Raw genomic sequence first — 24,466 nt, 5'->3', positions numbered from 1 at the left:
GCTGTAGATTCCCAGCCACAGAATCCACCCAGGGGCTGCCTACACCCTTCTCCCCACCCCACCAAGCCAGGTAGGCAGATGCCCTTCTGTGGCTTCATGTCTTCTTCCAGGCCACCCTTGATGCTTATTTTAAGCTGAGTTCTTCTGGACAGAAACACAGGGGCTGGAGCAGGGGTGGGGTGTAATATCCTGATTTTTCAAAGCCACATTCCTCAGGGTCTGGCACTGACCCATATATTAGGAGTGAGCCCAGAGCCAGGATCTATCAAATGCCTGTGATCCACAAGTCCTCTGTCTTCATCAAGGGAGGGCATTCTGCATATTGTAGGAATTTACTGTATGTGAATGTGGCTACATGTTTTTTAAAAAAAAAAAAAAACAGGAAGAACGGAGATAGGCAACAAGGTTTCATTTCAAAATACTCTATAACCTGATTCTGGATCCCCTGCAGAGAAATGCAGAAACTTCCAAAACCAAAGCATTAAATGTGTTAGCAGAACTCTTTCCTGCTCTGTTGAGAAGCAGGGTAACATGATTCTGGTGAACTCTGGGGTCAGTTGTCCTACGTCAGCTAATTGGTTGTGTGACCTTGGGCAAGTTACTCCAAACCTCAGTTTCCTTGTCTGTAAAATGGGGATAATAATAGTTTTATACCTCATGTGGGTATTGTGAGAACTGAATGAGTCCATCCTTGTAAAGTACTTAGCACATTGCCTGGCACGCAACAAATGTTCAACAAACAGTAGCTCTTTCTGATCATTCAGTTCACTCTCAGAATGCGTCCCTGATCTCTGACAATGCCAGCAGCCAGAGCACAAACCACCACTGGGGACTCACGTGTGAAATAAATACCCTTTCTTGAATTAGTAGAAAAAAAAATATTTATTGAGCATATTTATGAACCAGGCAGTGAACTAATTATTTTTACACACGGTCTCATTTCACCCTCTTGAAAACCCTCTAAGGTCAATCTTATTGCCCTCACTTGACAGAAAAAGAAACTGAGGCTCAGAGAGGTTTTTGTGATTTGTCCTAGGTCGTGGCTAGGGAGTGTTGTAGCAAAGACTCAAATCCTGGGCTTCTGATTCAAGAGCCATCTTCTTCGGGCCACCATCCCTTATAGAGATGGTGTCTTTGATTCCTTATTCTAGTGAAATCATACATTAGCATGTCCTTAATTCACTTAAAGAGTCAAATATCATTCTTTTTTTAATCTTCATGGAAAATAATTTAAATAATAAATATTACTGTCAACATTTCTGGAGAAGGTAAACAGAGAAAGGCAAAAAAATCAGATGCAATATCATAAAGTATAGTAGCCTCCAAACATTTGGGAATCTGGCCAGTGTGCTCTCTTTGGGGATCTCGGGGTGAATATCTGCCATAAACGCTCCTTCAGATCCTTGATCTGTGAGTCCTGACCTACCAAGTGCGTCTCAATGACCCTTACCTGAAGCAGGCCCCCATCCACCTGCGACATCGGTATAAGATCCTCACGAACTTTGGGGAAACAAATGTATACTAGCATATTTTAGACATTTCTGCCTGGATGTCCTGCCATGTCCACAAACCCATATGTCAAAGTTTCATCACTTCCCCAAATTACCTCCTCCTCCTCTAGAATATTCCAGTTAAGCCTCCCTCATGTCTCCATTACTCTAGCTCAAGACTTGAAGAGTCACTGTTGCCACCTCCCTCTCTCTTGTACCCCACATCCTGTCTGTCCTCTGCCAGGTTCTGTGGATTTTTCTTTCATAAAGTCTTGCTTGTTTGCCCCATCCATTGTGTTCCTGCTCTCACCACTGTCCAGACTTCATGTCTTCTCCTTCCTGACTGGAAAAGGCTCCTCTTAGCCACAGGCTTCAGGCTCTCTCCCCTGAACACCTAATCCTCAAGATTAACCATTCCAGAGACGTCTCCAGGATCATTCATGATTCACCATTGACTATACGGGCCAAACTCTAAACAGCTCAGTCTCATGTTCCCAGCATCCTTATCCAGCTCTGTGCCCCTCAATCTCCCTACCCAAACACTCTGCTTCAGCCACGCTGGTCTAGCTTCTGTCCTGGTATGTGCATCCCACATTCAACATTTTGGGAGCAGCCACTGTGCTGGGTCTGGGATGCAAGTTGAATATGACACGGTCTCTGCCCTCAGAAGGCTCACAGTCTAGCTTGAAGAATGGACAAATAGACAAACTGTTATCATACTGTGTGAGAGTTAGCCTATGCAGAGTTATGTACAAGGTAAGGTAGATTCCAGGAAGAGATGAGTGACGGGTGGGGGGATAGGGAGACTGCAGGGGAGAGAGAGAGAGATTGCTAACTCGGATCAAGTCCTGGATCTGCCACTTATTCACTGGGTGACCTCAGGAAAGTTAATTAACCCCTTTTCTCCACAGAATCCTTATCTGTAGGATGGAGATGATCATGCCATCTATCTCCTGGTATTTTTCAAGGATTAAAGAATTAATATAGATGAAACCTAGCATTCCAGGCCCATATTATAAATCAACAAACTTTTGCCATTACTATTATTACCTCCGGCTGATTCCCACATACCCCTCCTTCCCTGGAGACGTCCGTCAATTCAATACACCCTCACTGAGGACCTGCTTGGCATCCTAGGGAAGCACCCTCTGACATACCGGTCCCCAGCCCCAGACCACTCCCTCCCCTGGATTCCTTCAGTGCTCACTGCCTACTCAATGAAAACTGCTTGTGTTATCTCCTCCTGGGATATCAGCCTTATCTTGCCAACTACATTGGTGACAAAGGAAATAAGGAAGAGGCAAAGGTGGAAGAAACAGTCATTAAGCACATACCATGGGCAAACATTTTAATACATATTATCACATGTAGCTTTCCTAACCGTGTACATCCCCACTCCACACCTCGGGACAATGGACACTCCCAGCAGCAAGACAATTTTCTCGAAAAATTCTGGATAACAAGCTAACAAGTGGCAGGGCCACAATCTGACCTCAGGCTTCTCACTCCAAAGTCAGCGCACCTTCTTTGTGCAGCTCTTGCTAACCCACTTCCCTGACCCCTCACCAGGACTTGAAATAAGAGAAATCAAAGGCTGTGCACCAGGCACTTTGACCTCACAGTTCTGCTTCTAGGAAATAAAAGCATTATGCAAACATATAGCTGCAATATTGTTTTTAATAGTGAACAAATTTTGAACTGTCTAAACATCCAACAAGTGGAACAATGGCTGAGCAAACTGGGGCATGGCCATATCATGGAACACCATATAGCCTTAAAATGTTGTCATAAAAATGTCCTTATTGACATGGAAGGATGGTCCTCATGTGTTGTTGAGTGGGGGGGATGGGTTAAACTGGTATGTATCATTTATTGGGGGGAGGGTATAGTAGACAGGGACAGCGAGAACCCTAAAATAGGATACAACAAAACAAAGTGGAAATTACCTCTGAAGAGTAAGATTATGGGTGATTTTTATTTTCCCCTTTATGCTTATCTGTAATTTCTGATTTTTCTGCAATGAACGTATACTGTTTCTGACTGGATAAGAAAGTAATTCAAGAGGGTGTACACATAGGTATAAAACAAACTTACGATTACCAAAAGGGAAGGGGGGAGGGATAAATTAGGAGTATGGGATTAACAGATACATACTAGCACATATAAAATAGATAAACAACAAGGATTTACTGTATGGCACAGGGAACTATATTCAGTATCTTGTAATAACGTATAATGGAAAACAGTTGAAAAAAGAACAATATATATATAACTGAGTCACTTTGCTGTACCTCTGAAACTAACACAATACTGTAAATTAACTATACTTCAATTAAATAAATAAATAAATGAGGGTGTGAGTTACAGCCCAGAAAAGGCAAACCTAGGTTTGGTGGTCAATGGGCAAGGTTCTTGAGAGAGCTAGAGGGTATGAGGGCATGAATGAGAAATTTCAGCCTCTCCCCAGCCCTGTCTCCTACCAGCCCTGCTGCGGCAACCTGCAACCTGTGTCCATGAAGCGAGGACATTTAAATATTTAAACAGACCCAGCTTTGCAGGAACAAATGCACTCAGTCTCCAGGGATCAATCCCATGCCACAGGCCCTGCTCCACAAATCAAGTTTCTGGGGTACGGAGCCTTTCCCACCCCTCCCCCGCCGCACCCCACGCAAGAACCTGCAAGATAATAGCGGCAACAACTGAGGGATGAGGCCGGCTTCCCTTCAGCGGCAAGGGCGGCCAGCCTGAAGGCTGCGTTATTGGCTTTTACCACTGCAGCTTGAAGCGAAAAGCACGTGAGCCTTAGAGAATGGGGGACCTTAATGCCCTCAAAATTTTTTTTTAATAACACTGCAGCAGTCATCTGATTCTTCCTGGGCACTCAGGTATGGGGGAAACCGGAGTGATTTTAAGGAGGCTGAGGTCAAGCGGAGTTTCTAGAACGCCTTGGGAGCAACCATGCCTGCCCCATGCGCCAATCCAGGCTGCTCTCGGCCCCGCGGGGTGGTCTCCTGATATCCCACGGCCCAGCATCCTATCTCTCAGGAAAAGAGCCTCATTGTTAAGCTGAGAAGAACGGAGCCCATGGCGTGGGGGAGACGGCTGACTGAGGAGCTCTAGAGACTCAAGGAAGGAGTTCCCCATCATTGAGAAGTGCCATAGCCACTGAGGGGTGGAACCAAGATGACACCCCCAGACCCTGCTTCTTGCCCCATACATTCTCCCTGGGGTATACACCACCCAGAAGAGCAGGGAGGAACCCAGACCCTGTCCTGACACTGCCCCAACTGGACAGAGCTACACCCCACCAGATTTCTAGAAGGGAGGAAACACTGTGAAGTCACAGGCCACACGATCGAAAATACACGTCTGTGGGATGAGGGTGGTAGAGGACAAAATTCTTGCTGATGTGGAGGCTGAGTTGAAAGGGATCACTCCTGATGTGTGAATACCTGACATGACTCAGAGGTGAGTCAAGTTCCCAGGAGGGCTTCAATCACGTCTGTTTGCCTTTTGTCACTAAGCTACCCTAATGACCCAGTTAGGGGTGGGAGGCAGAGTGATTTTAATAGATTTAAATTTAAAAGGCTCAAAATTATGTAAACTATTCCATTCCACTTCAGCTATAATTACTGCCTGACTCCAGCTTACCAACCTGACACCTGGAAGCCGTCTGTCAACAGTAGCCAGGGCTTCACCTCATAAATAAAAAATAAAAATAATGAGCAAGCGCTCATTCATTCACAGTTAAAGCATGTTTTTCCTCAGCTCTTAGGACAGCCAAACTCCACACTGGTTTGGAGGAGGGCACATGTAGCCAGATGTTTGTGCAGAGATGTGCTGGGGTGTATCAGCTCTGGAGTTGGAGAAATGAGGATTCATATCCCTGCTTTAGCATTAACCGGCTGTGTGATCTTGGACAAGTCCCCTCACCCCTCTGAGCCTGTTTCTTCTCCCTAAAGTGAGGTCAATTGTCCCTGCCTCTCAAGGTTAGTGTGGGGATTTACAGAAATAATGCACATAAAATGCTTAGCACAGTGCTCTGCACACGTAAGTACCCATTAGCAGGGGTTATCACCGTAATCAGAAAAAGCTGGGAGCAAAAGACAAGTGTTGGCAAGGATGTGGGGAAGTTGGAGCCCTCGTGCGCTGCTGGTGGGAATGCTAAATGATGCAGCCGCTATGGAGAGCAGTTTGGAGGCTCCTCAAAGAATTAAGAATAGAACTACCATGTGATCCAGCAATCCCACATCTGGGTATTTATCCAAAAGAGTTGAAATCAAGATCTCAAAGAGATATTAACACTCCTATGTTCATTGCAGCGTTATTCCCACTAGCCAAGACGCGGAAACAATCTAAATGCCCATCAATGAATGAATGGATAAAGAAAATGTGGTATACACATACAACGGAATATTAGTCATCCTTTAAAAGGAATACTGCATTATTCAATACGCAATCACACGGATGAACCTCAAGAATATTATGCTAAGTGAAAGAAGCCAGTCCTAGAAAGACAAATACTGCGTGAGTCCACCTATATGGTCTCTAAAGTAGACAAATTCAAAGCATCGAAGACTGGAATGGTGGTTGCCAGGGCTGGTGGGGAGGGAGTGATAGGAAATTGCTAGCCAACAAGCATAAAGTTTCCATCGAGCAAGATGAGCAACCTCTAGATGTCTTCTGTACAACAATGTACCCCTACTGAACAACATATATTGTGCACTTAAAAATTTAAGAGGGTAGGTCTCAGGTTAAGTGTTCTTTCTACAATGTAATTAAATTTAATTTTTTTTAAAGAAAAAATTGGGAAAGGAAAAAAAACAACTTCACAAATCACTTCCATTGTGCCCCGCAGAAGGGCAAATGGGTGCTTTGTTCCTCCCTAAATGGCTGAAGCTTAGAGACAAAATGTTCTCCTTCTCCCTGAACATCACCCCATCACCACCATCTTCTTTCCTATGATGCTCCTTGAACAAAGAAAATAGAAAAGTGAGTCTCTCATCAAGAGTCTTCCCCAGTGATGCTAACAGAAAATCCAGAGCTGGGAACAGTTAGGAAGAGAAATGGCAAACTCTTGAAATTATTTTCAAAATATCTCAGTAGCCCAAACCCAAGGATTTCTTTCATATGTCTATCCCCAGTTATCATCTCACCTATAAAAGGGAGTTAATTACATTATTGGGATTTAAAGCCATTAAGTAAACTACAGTCAAGTACTGGGTTGCTGAATTTTATTTCGGACTACTGAGTTTTATATCAATGTTGAAAGAAAGGAAAGATTCTAAAGAGACCAACTAAAACAGCCATGCAAGCTGGTGGCACTCTGCCTGGAGAATTCCTGGAGATTCCAGAACTTCCAGATGCAAAAAACAGGGAATAATAAAATGGCTGATCAGTCAGAGGCCAGAAGTCTTCAAATTTGAATGCGGTAGACCAGTCATTCTCAAAAATCAGTATTCATAATTATCGCCTGAGAAGCTCTCAAAAATGCAGACTCCTAGGCCTACTCCCAGTGATTCTGACGTAGGAGCTCTGGTGTGAGGCCCAAGAATCCACATTTTAATAAACATCTCGGTTATCACTGCACAGGTGGTCCAGGTCCACACTTTGACCAGCACCAACAGCCTTTCCTACAAAGTCACATGTAGGTGCTTTGCTGTAGGGAATGAACACTTTCCCTTTGGCAAGAGGTTGAAAGGGAAGAAACAGAACTTTAATCCTGAAGCTGGGTAAACTTTCAGGATAATTAATAGAGATTGGTTACTTGCTGGAAAATGAAGTATGCATCTACACACACACCATGGATTGGGTAAAAAATAAATTATGTTCAGATGATTTTAATATTTCTCTGAGATGGAATAAATTCAAGGGCTGAGTGAAAGGTAACAAGCAAACTATCTATCACCTGAAGTTAGCAGCTAAGATAATATTTCAACCACCCACCTTGAAAGGGAAGCTTGGACCGAGAACAGAGCAGGACAACTATATAGGAATATACACCAGGAATGGTTAAATACAATCACATCTGAAAAATAGCTACAACTACTCCACAGAAACCCGGAAAGAGGTGGTGGGGTCCAAGGTGGCCTCATATTTTCATAAATAACTCGAAAGATGGAGTGGAGATTATGCAAATCAATCCATAGACAATACAAAAATGGCAGGGATTGTGAATCTGTGGTGAATGAAATTTAACTACTGGGCAATGTCTTTAAATTTGCCTTTATTGAATCTTGCATATTGAAGTCACATATTATTGTATCTCTTTATGGAGACTCAATAGGGCCAAATACAGAGTGATTTATGGAAGCAGGAATAATCAAAAGTAGAAGTAGAAAAGAGCACACACCTGGAGAGGCATTGGCCCGGGGGTCAGGACAGGCACCGGGTGGGAAGTGTTTGAGATGGTACACAGTGCAATGGGGTGGCCAATTACTTCTATTCTCTACAGACGTGGGTGGTGTTAAAAGCCGACGTGTAAAATAAACAAGGAAATGTGTCTGTTACTCTTTGAACCACTTGGCCTGGGTGCTACTTCCAATGAAAGTGCTGAGCTTAAATTAAACCTGGAAGAGAATTCTGAGCTGGCCATCGCAGAAATTATGGGATGCGTCCCTAGGTAAACCAAGAATACAAGGGGATGTTATGAGGGCCTCCAGCATAGACGAAATCCTGAAGGTGCCTATTTGTTGGGAAAAGATGCACAAAAGCTAAGCGGGCCTGTAGGAGAGAAAAATTTCAGCTCCTATTAAGGAAAAAACAATCATTCAAAGCACAGTTGGAATCATGGAAGAAAGGGCAGCTTATGGTAACACCATCCCTGGGGACATTCAAGGAGTTGACGAGACACCTCTCTACTTAGGATGCATTAGAGATTATTAAAAGCATTCCTTGCTCAGCTGGGGGGTGGGGGTGGGAGGTGGGCCTTGTGACCTCTCCAAAGGTCATTTGTATCCCAAAGGATCACATGTCTGAAGGGCACCAGATAAAAATAAAGTCTATTAATCACTGAGCTGCCACACAATTTCCTAAGAGAGCCAGGATAGAGACGGGCGTTCCATGGTGGACCTTGTCCCGCCGAGGGAGGAAAAAGCAGGCAGCGCCTGTGCAGGCAGAGCCAAGACATCAGCCCCTGAGACTTCCAGAAAGCTGCCACCAGGCCTGCAATCAGGCCTCCCAAGCTCCACAGGGTAAACAGGAGGAGACACAGAGCCCGTGGGGAGGGGAACAGGAAACAGCACATGGCACTGAGAGCCCTAAACAAAGCCGCAGGAGCCCGGGGGCGAGGGGGTGAGCCAGGCCAGACAGGGACACCCACAAGGGTGCTGCGTGGATATAATACTAAGGAGGCAAAGGCAGGGAAGACAGGAACTGAGGGGAGGGTGGAGAAGGGCGCATGGGTGTGTCTGGGATTATTTCCGGCTGAGAACCCAATGAAAGCTGGAGAGAGAGCGTGAAAGGTAATCCCACTATCTGCGGTAGCAGAAAATCACCTAAGAAAATACAGCTTTTTGAAAGAGGAATGCGGTGGCAATGCCCCAGTTCCAAAGCAGCTCTTGGCCTTCTTGATAGCTGGGCTGCTCTGGCCAGACACAGCTGGAAAGCCTGCCCCCTGGGGGTCTGAAGGACCCTTCCCAGCCCAGAATCAGTCTTCCGAGGGCTAGCATGCTTGGGCTTTTATACATCAGAACAAAACTGAACCCCATCCAGGAAGCAAGACCCAGGTGGAAGCAGGCACCTCCTGGTATTGCCGAGAGACATCAGACCCATGCCCTGCTCCCTCCTCATGCTGAACCGGCCTCGGCTTGGGATGGAGATGTTACCTGCAGGAGTCGTCTCAGGAATGTCATCTGCACGGTGTATTAAGCAGCCAAGTGGGGGTCATGGAGTTTGAGTTCTTCTAGCAAAAGGTTCTCCAACCAGCTGTCACCCCACCGGGCACAGAACAACTTTTTGAAATCAAAAGAGGCCAGTGAAGAGGGAGGAAAAGGGCACCACCCCCGATGTACTCCCTGTGCCCCATCTTCCCCTGGGTCTCTCCCACTTTCACAGAGACTGCAGACACTGGCAAGACGGGCAGGACGCCCGAGGAACCACTGTGCCCGGGGCCCTGCCTCAGCGGTCCCGCTGCCATCCTCACTGCAGCCCCTTCTCGCCCACGGCGGAGCTCTGCTTCCTCAGAGAGGAGAAGGTGGGAAGGGAAGATGGTCAGGGAGAGGGGTTTCGAGGGCTGCCCTTGCCATGGAGCGAGCAGATGGCACCCGATATGGTGAGAAGATAACTAGGGAAAGGATTTTTTTTTTTTTTTTTTTTTTTTTTTTGGCTGCACCACACGGCATGCGGGATCTTAGTTCCCCGACCAGGGATTGAACCAAGGTCCCCTGCCGTGGAAGCGTGGAGTCTTAACCACTGGACCACCAGGGAAGTCCCTAAGGCAAGGCTTTTAAATCCACCCCCCGCCCCCGGGTCTTCCCTGGTGGCGCAGTGGTTGAAAGTCCGCCTGCTGAGGCAGGGGACACGGGCTCGTGCCGCGGTCCGGGAAGATCCCACATGCCGCGGAGCGGCTGGGCCCGTGAGCCATGGATGCTGAGTCTGCGCGTCCGGAGCCTGTGCTCCGCAACGGGAGAGGCCACAACAGTGAGAGGCCCACGTACCGCAAAAAAAAAAAAAATCCACCCCCTAGTGCTCTGATAGGTGAGAAAGCCAAAAGCTCTCTCAAGCTGACAGCAATCCCTCGGAAAGCTGCAGGTCCCTGGAGGCCCACCCGCTGCCACCGCCCCCGCTGCTCTGCCCCTTGGCCCCTCCCCATCTCTGTCTGCAGACCCTAAACCCAGGAGCCAGGCAGTCGCTTGTCCAAAGATGTTTCAGAAGCAAGCAAGAGAAGCTGGAGATGGATCGAGGGCCATTTATTAAACTAAGTCGTGGTCAGAGAAAGATTCATAACCTGCCCCACCTAGGACAGGAGAGCGAGAAAGAGAAAGGAAGTTAAAGGGAAACAAATGAAAAGCCACAGGAGCCAAGTACCTTTGTTGGAGGATTTTGAGTTATGCTTTTGTTTGAATTCTCTGAAACAGAGAAAGAAATAGAGGATGAACCTTAAGGAGACAGAGAGTGAAAGAGAGAGAGCCGGAGGAAAGCCACGAAGGAGGGCGCTGCAGGGAGAGGAGCACAGGGCGGGGAGGCCTCCGGGCTTGCTTCTCCTTCCTGCAAGCAACACCAGGGCCTGGAGCAGCAACGAGGGGAGGTCAGGGCGTGACTGCGGTGAGGCAGCAGCAGGCAGGCCCGAGAGCAGAAGCCAGCGAGCCTGAGACTGGGGCAGCACAGGAAGCATGGGGCTGGGGCAGGAAGGCGGCGTCTGCCATACTCACTATCACAGACGTAAGGTTTGTCGTGGTCTTCCTGAGAGGCGGCGTCGTGCCTCCTTCTGCCACCTGTAGAGCCGCGGGCCTGGGGAGACATGGGAATATTGGGATGCTTGTTATGCTGACAATCACTACGGTTCCTGAGCACGTTTTCTGTGAGGCCCTGAGCGCTTCGCCCATATCTCCTCATTCAACTTTATACTACATTTGTAGTCTCTCATATACCAACCCCACTTTACAGGCCAGGAAACTGAGGCCCAGAGACGCTAGGTAACCTACCCAAATCACTCAGCTACTCAGCCGTATCACTTCATTGAATCCTCACAACTCCGAGAAGCAGGTGTTACTATTATCTCCATTTGGCAGATTTAGGAGACTGAGGCAACAGAGGGATTAGTAGCTTCCCCAAGGTCACTTGCTCACTAAGTGCAGAGCCAGGAGGCAAACTCAGGACAGTCTGACTGCAAAGCCTTGAGCAGTCAGAATTCCCATCCTCTACTGTTGCCCCTAGGATCTCTTCCTCCAACTCCTTAGCCAGCTTCGCTGAAACCACATGTGGGTGCCAACCCAGCTCCCCTCAGCTGCCCAGATAATGGGCGAATTAGAGCAAGTAGCATACATGCAGCTATCACCCCAGACTCCTGTGTTCACACTCCCCTCCAGCTCAAGTCTCTCAAGAGGCAGCCAGGGCTTCCCTGGTGGCGCAGTGGTTAAGATTCCACCTGCCAACGCGGGGGACACGGTTCGAGCACTGGTCCGGGAAGATCCCACGTGCCTCGGAGCAGCTAAGCCCGTGAGCCACAACTACTGAGCCCGCATGCCTAGAGCCCATGCTCCGCAACAAGAGAAGCCACCGCAGTGAGAAGTCCAGGCACCGCAACGAAGAGTAGCCCCCACTCGCCGCAACTAGAGAAAGCCTGCGTGCAGCAACAAAGACCCAACACAGCCAAAAATAAAATAAATAAAATAAATTTTTTAAAAAGATGAGATAGACCAGAAAATGCTTTAAAAAAAAAAAAGAGGCAGCCAGGCCTAGCATCGGGGCGTGAGCTCCCCTCCCCCCTGCTCAGCCTACTCCATAGGGCAAGCTTCTGCTGAGGCCCCCCTCTGTGGTCTGCCTCGGGGCTCCAGCCAGTGGCAAGAGCCCTTGACACCTCACACTCTCCTGGGGCTGGACTCTTGAGACCCCCACCCTGTGTGCATCTCCACCAGCATCATCCGGGGTGAGGGTGGGATGGGCTCTACCTCCAAGGATAGACAAGAGCAGCCAGAGAGGGAGCTGGCGGCTGGGCAGCCCCAGGACAGTGGCTACAAGAACATGGCAAGGTTTATTTTTAGACCTTTGTAAGTCCCACACCGGTCACATGGGTAGCACCCTAGCCTCCTCCAGGTCATTCTCTGGTAATGAGTAGCAGTAAACTCCCAACCAAGGAAAGGGCCTGCTGGGGTCTTTGGGGACAGAGAAGAAGGTGCAGCAGATGAGAAATAAAACATGGCAACACCTGGTGTGCAGGGAAAATGGGGCAGTCCCAGGGGCCTGGTCTGGAAAAGTGACCCCCGAGGGGACTTCATGGTCAAAAGGCCTTGAGTTGCTCACACACACACACACACACACACACACATACACACACACACACACACACACACACACACACACACACACACACAGTTTCCCTGGGGATGTCACAGTGGAAAGGCCTGTACCCCAGCCCTACGGGGCTCACACTCTCCCCAAAACACACACCCTTCACAATCAACACCACCTGCCAAGCTACCAAGGCCACCACCTCCTCGGCTGTCTCTTTCCAAAACAAATTACAAAGTTCCACCTCCCTCCTTCCCTCCCCTCCAGGGCACTTCCCCTCCTAGCCTCCCCGCCCCCCACCCCTGCACACGCACCAGCCCGCAGTCCCCTCCCCTCGCCCTCATTACTCAGAGTTGACCCCAAGAGGGAGCTGGGCGGCACTGGCAGTCACCCCGAGGCACTGACAGGCCTCCCCGCCTGCCCACGTTGAGGGTGGTCACCCTCAGCTGCCCGCGCCCCCGCCCCAGCCCCCCTTGGAGAAGCCGGGGACAGCTTGACGTGTGCCGCCCGCAGCCCTGTCACAGGCGCCTGGGAGCAGGTGAAAGCAAGTCAAGCAGAATGACAGAGGCAACAGCAGACTCAGGGAGGAGGTTCTGGGAGACTAAAAATACCACCCAGGAGAAGAGGAGGAGAGCTGGAGCTGGGAGCAGCCAGCAGGAAGCGGGGGCCCTGCTGAGAGCCAGGGTTTAATTGCGCTCTGCAGGGCTGCTGGCAGGGTGGCTGCTGCTCCCGCTTTCTCCCTGCACCTCAGTTTCCCCAACTGCAAAATGGGGATTGTGGCTATAGGGCATTGAGGGGACAGGCAAGGGACGCCTCCTGTGGTTGGAGCACACTTCTAGTCTCCTGGAATGTTTCAAGCTTGGAAACTCGGAATCCTACTTGTCTTGCTCAAATGTCACCTCCTCAGAGAAGCCCTCCTGACCAATGCATGTTCACTCATCCCCTCCATCGGTCTCTTACCCCTACCCTGCTTCATGTCATAGCACATAGCATTGTCTGACATTATATGTGTGTTGGTGTACTTGTTGGTTTTCCATCTCCCCCACATAAGGGTGGAAAACGTCTATTTGGGTGACCATTATACTTGGAACCTGGCACAGGGCCAGTCACCCAAGCAGCACTTAATAAATGTTTGCTGCATAAATGAATCAATCCACCAGTCGGCTGGTCAGTGAGTTAATCATCTTTGGTTCTTCTTCTTCATTCTCTGTATCCAAGTGCTATTGTGTCTTCCTTCAAAAGCCATCTTAGGCTTTGCATTTCCCTTCTATTCCACATCTTAATCCAGGAGCTCATCAATTAACCCCTGAACTGCTCAAAGAACCCGCCAGCTGGGGTTCTACCTCTGCGTTGCCCTACCCGATCCATCCTGCATGAGTCTCAGACCAATTAGACAAAAGGAGTGAAGGACGGGAGCCCGTGGTCATCCATTCGTTCACTGCCATCCAAAGCCCACTGACATATCCACTGACGACCTAGTGCCAGTCCTACCAGGATCACCTCATGCTGATGCTACGTCCAAGTCTTTGTTTTGATTGATCCCGGTCACGGATCAGCCTCTACTCTGCCCATCCACATCTGCTCCATGCTTTAGCCTTGCTAACATGCCACACCTCCAAGAATCTTCCTCTTGCCACACTGAGGAGTAAAGCATCAGCTTTAAAGTCAGACAGACATAGGTTTAAACACTAGCATGTGTTTTCAGACAAGTTACTTCTCTAAGCATTAGTTTTCTCAGCTGTAAAATGGGCATAGCAACATCTTTATTGCAGAGTTGTAGTGCTAATAAGGGGGTGTGAAACCACAGGGGACAGAACTAGGTCTACAGGAAGTACTCAATAAATTATTTCCCCTCCTTGCCCAGTTGATTGCTCTTTCCTCTGAACTGTTATTGCATTTGATAAGTGCACGGTCAGAAGCCTGCTGCTTTCTGATTGTATCATGACTATTAGCATTTTCTCCTCAATTTAATTCCAAGGTCCTCGAGGGCAAAGATGGCACTTCGTACTTTATTATGAACCCGTGACATTTAGCACTACGCTGGGCACACGGCATCCAAAGCTCTTTCACATATATTAGCTCAGTTAATTCCTACAACACCATCTGAGTTTAACCAAGTAATATTATTCCCATTTGGCACTTGATGAAACAGGTTCTGAGAGGGTTCATGATTTGCCCATAGTCACAGAGCCACTAGAAGGCGGAGGCCCAGGTTTCCAGAATCTGTTACAGAAAACTTTGAAGCTGATGTCCAAAAGAAACCATCCTCCCTCTCTGAGAACTACTCACCCGACTCCACTCCTCCCCATTCACACACTGGTGGGCCATGGCTGCCATGACTGCACCACACAGCCCTGCCCTACTGGCCGCCGTTGATTGGCTGGCTCAGGAATAGACATGTGACCCAAGCTGGGCCAACCAGATTCTACCCCCAAGGTACTCAGAATTGGGAAACAGTGACTCTAGTTAGTACAGGTCACTTGGGGGACCCATAAATTCAGGAACTATGGGGCCACGTGCACAGAGAAGCAGGAGAGGCAATCCTGCAAGAGAAGAATAAAGGAAGGAGAAGTAGAGGCCAGAGCTGCCTGGGTTCCTTACTCTTTCCCAATCCTAAATCCCCGCCACCTTCTTGTCCTTCCTGAATCTTCAAAAATTGCTCAAATATGGGACAATGGCTCAGCAGCTTTTCAAATACTTCCCACTTTTGCTTAAGCTTAAATTGAGTTTCCTACAACTAGAAGACTCTCAACTCGGACAGGCTCAGTCCCGAGCAGAGAGCTAGTAGCTCTATATCTGTTGTTCTCAAATAGTGGTCAAGGGATCCTTGGAGGTCCCTGAGACCTTTTCAGGGAGTCTCCAGTGTCAAAACTATTTTTGTTATAGTACTAAAATGTCATTTGATAGTTTTCACTCTCACAAGTGCACAGTGGAGTTTTCTAGCGGCTACACGACACAATGATGTCATCACTCTGTGTGCACGTGTATTCTTAAATTTAACATTTTTCCTGTTTTGATTTTTAATATGGGAAGTATCACTAGTTATAACCCACCAGAACAATAGCTTTTGGGGCTCTCAGTAATTTGTAAGTAAAGAATCCCTGAGACCAAAAAAAATTGAGAACCACTGCTCTACACTCTTGCCATCTAAAGTGAGGTGCTCAGACCAGCAGCACTGCCATCTCCTGGGATCTTGTTAACCAAGCAAGATCTCAGTCCCCACCCACCAAACCTACTGCATCAGAATTTGCAGTTGAACAAGATCACCAGGTGCTTTGTATGCACATTAAAGTTTGAAAGTACTGGACTACACCACAGTGCATCATAAACACTTACTGATTGGTAATACTCACATGGATGACTCACAGGAATTCCATGAACTTTAAAGAGCTTTGATTTGTTGGGCTAAAGTGACCACAGATACAATTATTCATTGTTGGGCCTCAGTTCCTCTCACCCCTCAGGGAATCTCCATTGTCAAGGTTCTGAGATTTGTTCCCTTTGCTTGCACCCTCCTAATAATATCTAGCCTTTATTAAGCACTCAAAATTGGCTGTGTACTATTACCCCAATTTTAATGATGAGGAAACTGAGACCCAGCCTACTTATTCAATTTGGTCAGGGTCACAGAGGTTACCTGAACCACCCAAAGTCTAGTAAGTGGTAGAGCTGGGATTTGAACTCACGGTTCAAACAAAGCAGAGACTGTTCTTGTCATCACTACCTTAGCCCTGACTTCCTCAATGAGCACACAGAGCACCTGGGAGTCCTGTTAAACTGCAGACTCTAATTCAGCCCACCTAGGGTGGAGTCTGGGGGGGATCTGCATTTCTAACAAGCTCCCAGGTGACACTGATGCTGCGGCCTAAGGACCGCATACTGAGATGTACAGCCTCAGCCTCAGACCTCAGTCCCGACAACAGAAACGGAGTGACTGTCCTCCAGGAGCCAGTGGCAGCTTGAATACACCTTAAAGGGTAGCTTCCTTGAGCCTGTGGGTTAAGCAGCTCCATACCTTATTCCAGCACAGGTAGGCTCACCTGCACTTTCCAGGTCCTCCCACGCCTCCCACCATGGATGTCTACAATGTCACTGCACAATGGAGAGCCATTTGACTGCCCCTTAGCCAGCCTCGGGTGGGCCCAGAGCTAGTCTAGGCCCCATCCAGCCCCCTCGCTGTGTTCAGGCCTTTGCTCAACTCCCATAAATCTGAAATATGACTTTCTGTTCTTTTTCCATCATTCAATCATTCATTCAACAAAATAGTCAGTGGTCACATGCTGGGCACTGGGCCACATGTGACCCAGTAGAAAAAGCACAGACCTGTGTTCAAGTCCTAGCTTCTTCCTTACTAGGTTGGATGTCCTTGAACAAGTTCCTTAACCTCTCTAGGAGTAATAATACCCACGTATGGGAATGAAAGAAGCAGTGCTGTCCAAGAGAAATATAATGGGGGTCACGTGTCATTTTAAATTTTCCAGTAGCCACGTTTTTAAAAAAGAGTAAAAACAGAAACAGATGCAATTAATTTTAGTAATACATTTTATTTAATCCAATCTATCCAAAGTATTACCATTTCAATATGTCATCAGTATAAAAATATTAATGAAGTGTTCACCGTTCTTTTCCTACTATATCTTTGAAATATGGTGAATATTTTACACCTACACCACATTTCAATTTGAATTAGCAACATGTCAAGTGCTTGGTAGCCACCCACATGTGGCCAGTGGCTGCTGTAAAGAACAGTGCAGAAATAGAGAATGCAGTATAAAGGACCTATCGTCACTATCGATATCGTGTTTATGATATCGCTATCGACCTGTTGTGTTTATGATGCACTGTGGTGTAGTCCAGTAACGTAGCTCTTATTGTGAAGAGCTCATCACACTGCCTGATGTATAGGAAGTATACAGTAAGTACAAATGGCTGTTGCTGCTGCTTCTGCCGGTGTTCTTACAGAGAAGACACCCAATTCGTATTTGCCAACTACAAGTTCAACGCCTAGATTTCAGCTGGGAGTGGAGAAGATGTAAAGACGACCATTCTCCATCACCTACTCGAGTAAGTTTGGTTTGGGCTGAGACAACGGTTGGAAGCAGGCCTGGAGGTACACAGCAACTGGAGTTCACAAAAGGCCCAGGAACTCCACATTCTAAAGCCTCCTTTAGAATGGAGTAAGATATCCATTATTTTGTAACCTCCCAAGAAGGCATGGGTCCAGGCAAGTTCATCAGGGGCCACTAAGATGATTAGGTGAAAAGGTGATGGGGCACTTTCTAAGGAGAGATCTGGCTGACAACACCCAAATCCACTGATCATTTTTACCACCACTGAAAGCAGAACGAGTGGACAGCATACACCTCCAGATGTGAAGCAATAAGAAGCACACCTCACACCTAAGAGAGAGTCTAGCCTGACCAAAAAATACTTACACACACGCACAACTATCCCGAATCTAATCAGTCTCTCATCAGACCACCAGTTTTCAGGAGATAAAGAGGACTGAGGGACACGTTAAACACCACCAGTCTGCCACATCTAGAATATGAGAAATTCCACAAGACCAACCAGCAAGTTCTTCAACAAATAAATGGCATGGAGAAAAAAAAAATATGTATGTGGTAGGGAGTAGCAAGGAAGAAGAATGTTATAGAATACAAGAGACCTAAGTTTCAAACAAACCAACTATAAAAAGGCATTTTTGAGAAAATCAGGGGGAAAGGATCAGGGACTGGATAGTAGATGTTAGAATCGTTATTTTTATTGGGTATGATAATGATACCTGTTAGAGATATACATTGAGGTATGTACGGGTTAAATGAAAAAATGTCTAGGGGCTTGCATTCAAATATTCCGCACACACACACAAACCCCACAAACATACAAACCAACCAAAAGTGAGAGTAAAGAAAAGATTAAACAAGAGTGTCAAAACATTGATCGTGGCTGAAGCTGAGTTGTGACTCTATAAGGTGTGCAGCATCAGAGGACCACCCTGTCCGGACTGAGAAATTCCAGCTCCTGTCCAAGTCGGAGCATCTCAGCTCAGCATGGGCACTGCTAGGCCCCTTGCACCAGTCACCTAGGAACTTGCTTATAATACAGCTCTCCAGGCCCTACCCCAGACTTCCTAAATCAGAACTCCCGGGAGTGGGTCCTGCAAATTTGCATTTCGATAGGCTCTTGTGGTGTTTCTGATGTGTACTCAGACGCAAGAACCACGGGAAGAGAGGCTTGCCATAATTCTCACTGGACCCAAGCTCAGAGGGCATCCAGGACTAGCCCCTAATCCACAGGAGGGGTAAGCATCCCGCCTAGAGCCTGAAGGAGCCAGACAGGCCTCAGAGAGTTAATTCTCCAGATGGGAAGCAGCAGTTCATCCCCGCAGGTCCCGCTGCATCTGGCTATTGTCAGATACTCCTGCAGAGCCCTGAAGGTAATCCCAGAAAACCCCTCTGGGCTTGAACATGAGGACTCTGGAGGACCACCCCGAATGCCAGAGAGCACCGCTCAGGTTTCGCTCCCTCCCCTTAAGAGTCACCCTCATATTTTTATTCCTTCCACCACGGATTTCCCCTCGGCCATTCCCCAGGCTTCTGGCCTTTTCTTGTCACATTCCAGGCCCACACGCCTCCAAAGCCCCCGCCACACTGGCTTGGGAACCATCAGCTGCGGCCCCCATGCTTTCCCAGTTTGCTCCCACTCTCTGCCTAGTGAAACGTACCCCAAAGCAGGTGTCCTGACCCTGTCATTCTGGGGCAGCCCCAGGGACAGGACACTTTCCGCCTTATTCTATGACTGAGGAATGGGGACAGCGGTCACATTCCCCTCATCCTCCACCTTCACCCACACCTCAACCTCCACCTTCCCCAGACCCTCACCATCCCCTCGGGGCACCGTCTGCCTCTTCTCTCCCTCTTGCCAGCTCTAAACTCTTGCAGGCTATCACCTGAGAACCAGAATTCTTCTGGAGGTTTCCTCTCTGGGTGTCCTGCAAGGAAGACCATGGATACACCCTCTATCTAGCTGCAGTGGGATTTTGAATCTAGGGACCAGTTGTTTGCCAGGCCCCGGCCTCCCTGATCTCTTTCTTCCCTTCACGGCTTACCCGTCCTCTGGTCCGATTCTTCCGCTTGGGAATATCTTCTTCTAAATCCTCTTCTTCATTTCCTTCTTCTACATTTTCATCATTTTCCAAAACCCTCTGAAATGACAAGAAAATAGAAGCGTTGAGAAATAAAATGCAAAGGAGAAAACCATCAGAGGGTAATTCGGAGGGTGTTCTGTTTTGGTGTGTTTTTTTTAACACAGTGAAGATGCTTCCATGGCTTGGGAAGCTAGGCCTCCAAAATGCTGGCCAGGAACTGGAGCTCTTGGCGGTACCAACTCTCTCTCCTGGGACCCGTCCAGCCAACTCCTCCTAGAACACCGACTTTTTCAACTCTTTTTGCCCAAGAAATGTTTTCTAAAAAGAGAATACTCTGGTAGGGGTACCCTTCTATGTGGGCCCAAGATGTCTGGTCAAAACTTACTTTCATGTAATTTTCCTTTTGTTCCTAAAGGGCCACCTCAAATATATGAAAATATGTTTCTCCTTTCCCTGGCATTCTGGAATCTTGCCCTGTTTGATGAAAGCAAGTAACTTCCTGTCCATCTGAACAGAATTTGACATGAATGTGTTATTCATAATCTTCCATTGTTATTTTTTTAAGAGTAATGGATTTTCGTTACAGCACATTACTTGTAATGGAGCTTAAAGATCATAACTTTAATTCTCTCTCTCCAACAGCCCCGTGAGTCACACTGCAGCAGAGAATCCAATTTCCATTTTACAGGTAAATAAACTGAGGCTGAAAATAGTTTTGACTGCTCAAGATCAGATAGCAGAATCCATGACCAAAGCAAGGTCAGGTTCATCAGCTCAGAGTTTCCCATTTCTCTCTCAGCCCTTGTGTCTGAGAATTCCACGGCATATTGCAGTACTTCCTATAGGACCTGAGCACCTCACTTGCTTTGGCGTAGGGGAGGAAAGGGGAGGTAAGGTGCGTATCTCTAGGTTTAAGGGAGGGATGAGAGACTGTGGCAGAGGACCCAGCCCCCCAGAGTAGAAGTGGGATAAGGGGAAGGGGAGCCCACGGATTCCATGTCAGGAGCCCTGGGGGCTTCTTTATAAGCTCACTGTGTGACCTTGGGTGAGTCATCATCGCTTTGTGCCTCAGTTTCCCCAATTATAAAATAGGAAATCATTCATTCAATCAACAAACATTTGTCTAAGGCTGACTACATGGCAGGTACTGTGCTAGATAAGCCAAAAAATGGCTACAGTCCTGGCCCCAAGTGGACTCTACAGTCTAATGAAGGAAGGACAGATTCAATCAACATACATAGCAATATAATTACAACTGCTATGAAAACAGTGACAGGCAAGTTCAAGGTGCTATGAGAGGTTGTTAGAAGGGACCTTTCCTAATCTGAGGTCAGGTAAGGCTTACCTGTGGAAGTGAACTAAGGAAGTTTAGATGTAAAGGATGGACAGAGACTAACCTTGGGAACAGGGACCAAAGGGAGGAGAGGAGGGAAAGTATTCTACTCAAAGACAACAGCATGAGCAAACTCCCTGAAGCAGGGAGGGGAATATGGCTTGTCCAGAGAGCATGAAGAGGCCAATGTGACCAGAGCTCAGTGGCTCAGGAAGAGACTGGCCTAAGATGAAGCTAGAAAGGTGGGTGGGCACCAAGTTATACAGGACAACAGCATCCACCTATCCTTGCGGTAATAGTGTGACAATCACACGAGCTATGAAAAGACTTAGAAAGTGGGACTTCCCTCGTGGCGCAGTAGTTAAGAATCCGCCTGCCAATGCAGGGGACATGAGCCCTGGTCCGGGAAGATCCCACATGCCACAGAGCAACTAAGCCTGTGCGCCACAACTACTAAGCCTGCGCTCTAGAGCCCACGAGCCACAACTACTGAGCCCACGTGCCACAGCTATTGAAGCCCGTGCGCCTACAGCCTGTGCTCTGCAAAAAGAAAAGCCACTGCAATGATAAGCCCGCACCCTGCAACAAAGAGTAGCCCCTGCTCACAGCAACTAGAGAAAGCCCATGCACAACAATGAAGACCCAACACAGACAAAAAATAAAAATTAATAAAATTGAAAAAGAAAAACCATTCATGCTGCTAAATAATTTTTTTAAAAAAGACTTAGAAAGCAGCATGCATGGTACTGACTTCTGGTATCACCATCACGGTTCCAGTGGCCTCCTGGACAATGCCCTGGGCCTGTCCTCAAAGCAGGAAGCCCAGGGGTGAGTTTCCAGTGACCTTCTCCCATTGCCTTCTTGTCAGAGAGTTCCATTCCCATCGCAGGGATCAGGATATTGCTAATCGCCAAATCCTCCCAAAGAACTCAAAATAGGTCTAGTAAATTCTTCTCTGGCTTCTCTACCAGGTTTATATGGGAAGCCATCAGCTGATAGCGCTTAGGCTCTCTGGGTCAACCTTCGCCACCTAACAGAGAAGCAACGGCATCTGCCAGACACAACCTCTGGCCCACAGCTAGGAAACGCTGGCCCGGGTCCACAGCAAGTGTCCTAGCCTTCCTGCGCCTTGGCTTCCTGAACCGTAGGGGGGAACACTAGTGAGACAATGACAAGTCAGATGCTCTGCAGCCTTTGGTGAAAAGATGTAGCATAAATACAAGGTGTCGTTCTTACAACAACTGTTGCTGTTTGTGTAACCATCTTGCAAACTCTCTGGGTGTTGAAGTCATTTAATCATGGTAAGTTCCAAGTGCCTCGAATTTAAAGATCATTGCCTCTGGCATCTCAGTGCAGTTCTGATGCCACTCTCATTTTTTATTATGAAGGTATTTAGTACCCACAGTATGGACTCTGGGTTGGAAGGTGAAAGCTGGGTTGGAAGGTGAAAGCTGGTAAAGGTGAAAACTGTGCAGGCACTAGTCCCTAGATGTGCCGCACAGCTTCAACATCCTGGAGAAAACTGACTTCTCCCTCCCTCTTCTCACTGGCTTCCCTGTGTCTCTAGAACCTCTGGTCCGAGCCCCAGGCCTCACATGTGACAGCAGCATTTCCTGTGTCTCTGCATTTCCTGTGTTTCTGCATTTCCTGCGACGTGGCCCTGACACCAGAAGCCTCTCTACACAATTTGGGAGAAGCCAGGAGTTCCTAACAAACAAAGCCCGTATTCAGGGCTCAGGAAGCAGAGGGAGCATCCTGTATTAGGAATGAAGGGCAGGGGTGTCCAACTAGAGATGCAGCTCATCCCCCGTGACACACTTGCATTCCCTGTCCAAGGACATTATCTGGAAAATAAACACATTTTAAAACAACTTTGCTCCCTGTTACTCTAACCAGTCTTTACGGTGATGATAATGATCATTTGTGGTTGTGCTTTTTTAAAAAAGAAGGAATTCCTCTTTTTTTTTTTTTTTTAATTGTGTGTGTATCAGAGGAATTCCTCTTTAAAGATACCATTATCTCCAGCTGGAAGAGTGCAAAATTCTGCTATTTCCCTCCTTGCACTGCTGGCCCTGCATCCAGTCTCCTTTCCATGCAGCATCCACAGGGGTCTTAAGGAAACACAAATTCACTGCCCTGGTTAAAATCCTCCAAATGGCTTCCTTTTTCACGTCCCATGAATCCAAGAGCCTCCTGCAGGTCTGGCCCTGCCCACCTCTCCAAGTGCCTCCCCGGCCCTTCTCTCCCTGGCACCCTGCTCCAGCCACACCAGCCTCTGTTCTTTGCACACAACGAGCTCAGAACTATCGCGATGCCTTCAAGAGCACTGTTCCTCTGCCCAGAAAGCCCTTTCCAGGTTCCTCACTTTACTGGCTCCTTCTCATCTCACAGGACCGGGGTATAGCCCTTGTCTCCCCTAGGATGCTACCTAGAATCCGTCCCTCCTCTTATGCTGAGCCTTCACACTCTGTTCTTTTCATGGCATTTATCCTGAAATGCAGTTACTTTACTTGTTTGTTTACTTGCTTTCTGTCTGTATGTCATGCTACAAAATAAGTATGAGCAGAGGGGACAGGTCTCTCTTGGTTTCCCTGTTACCCCAGAGCCCAGCACAATGCCTGCTCAGAGGAGGCACTCAATAAACTTTGATGGAATGAATGGAAAAATGAACAAAACAGTCCATTTGTTACATGTGCACTTTATTTTAATAATCAAAGCCAATAAAAACATGTAAACTCTTCTGGCTTTTGGTCCTGGTTTCAGTTCTTAGCACAGCAGGTCGTAGGCCCATGCTTTGCATATAGTAGACATTCTGGTTACATCGGGGAGGATGGTGATGATGATGATTCGACAATGACGACCCGTATACTGGCCCAATGCTGCCTGAGAAGGACTCGAACCCACTGCCCACTCGAAAAGGAAAGGGCTGCCTCTCTCTAGAGCATCAAGGCTTCTGGGCAATGGTTCTGTCCCACTCATTGACTCGGTCAAATTACCCCAACTGAGCAAAAATACTCTTAACAGGCAATACAGATGGGACAGACGGTGACTTCAAAGATCTAAAAGTCCAAAAATGGGGGATAATACATGAATAGCAAAAAAAAAAAAAAAAAGAAGAAGAAGAAAAAGAAAGTACTAGGTGCCCTAAATGCCAGCGGTAAAAAGAGAACTAGGGGGTGGGGGGTGATCAAGAAAGGCTTCATGGGGAAGGTGGTATCAGGGCTGAGCCTAATAGGTGGGTGGAATTTGTACACGTGGTGATGGAAGAAAAGGCATGCCAGATAAAGGGCACAGCATGACCAGAGGCACGGAGGGAAGGAGGCTGGAGAACAGAGGGAGTAAAGGAATCGTGGGAAATAAGCCTGAAAACTAGGTTAGGAGCGGAGAGAGGAGGCCCAAGAAGATCACACTCATCACTTTAGATTCATTTAGCGAGAAACAAAAGTGTTTTAGCCAAGTTTTTTAAACAAGGGCATGGCACAAGCAGCATTGTGTTTTGGGATGAAAGGTCAGCTATCAAAGTCGGACATGATGGAGAGGGGA

At 47.5% G+C, this 24,466-nt stretch overlaps 1 protein-coding gene across 3 annotated transcripts in view; it reads right to left on the bottom strand.

Annotated features, from left to right (window-relative positions):
- DPF3 (double PHD fingers 3) overlaps window positions 1-24,466 on the bottom strand; it is a 254,722-nt gene that overhangs the window by 90,293 nt on the left and 139,963 nt on the right. For all 3 annotated transcript variants that reach the window (XR_009518321.1, XR_009518320.1, XM_060004289.1), the window contains exons 5-6: window positions 19,552-19,647; window positions 10,862-10,940 (exon numbers count right to left, since the gene is read on the bottom strand). Coding sequence is in view for 1 of the 3 variants with exons in the window: in XM_060004289.1 (XP_059860272.1) it covers window positions 10,862-10,940; window positions 19,552-19,647 (175 nt within the window). In the remaining 2 variants the exon portion in view is untranslated. The remainder of the gene's footprint in view (window positions 1-10,861; window positions 10,941-19,551; window positions 19,648-24,466) is intronic.

This window comes from Delphinus delphis, chromosome 2, assembly GCF_949987515.2.
Source record: "Delphinus delphis chromosome 2, mDelDel1.2, whole genome shotgun sequence".
NCBI lineage: Eukaryota > Metazoa > Chordata > Mammalia > Artiodactyla > Delphinidae > Delphinus > Delphinus delphis.
This window is presented reverse-complemented; position numbering and strand designations above follow the sequence as displayed.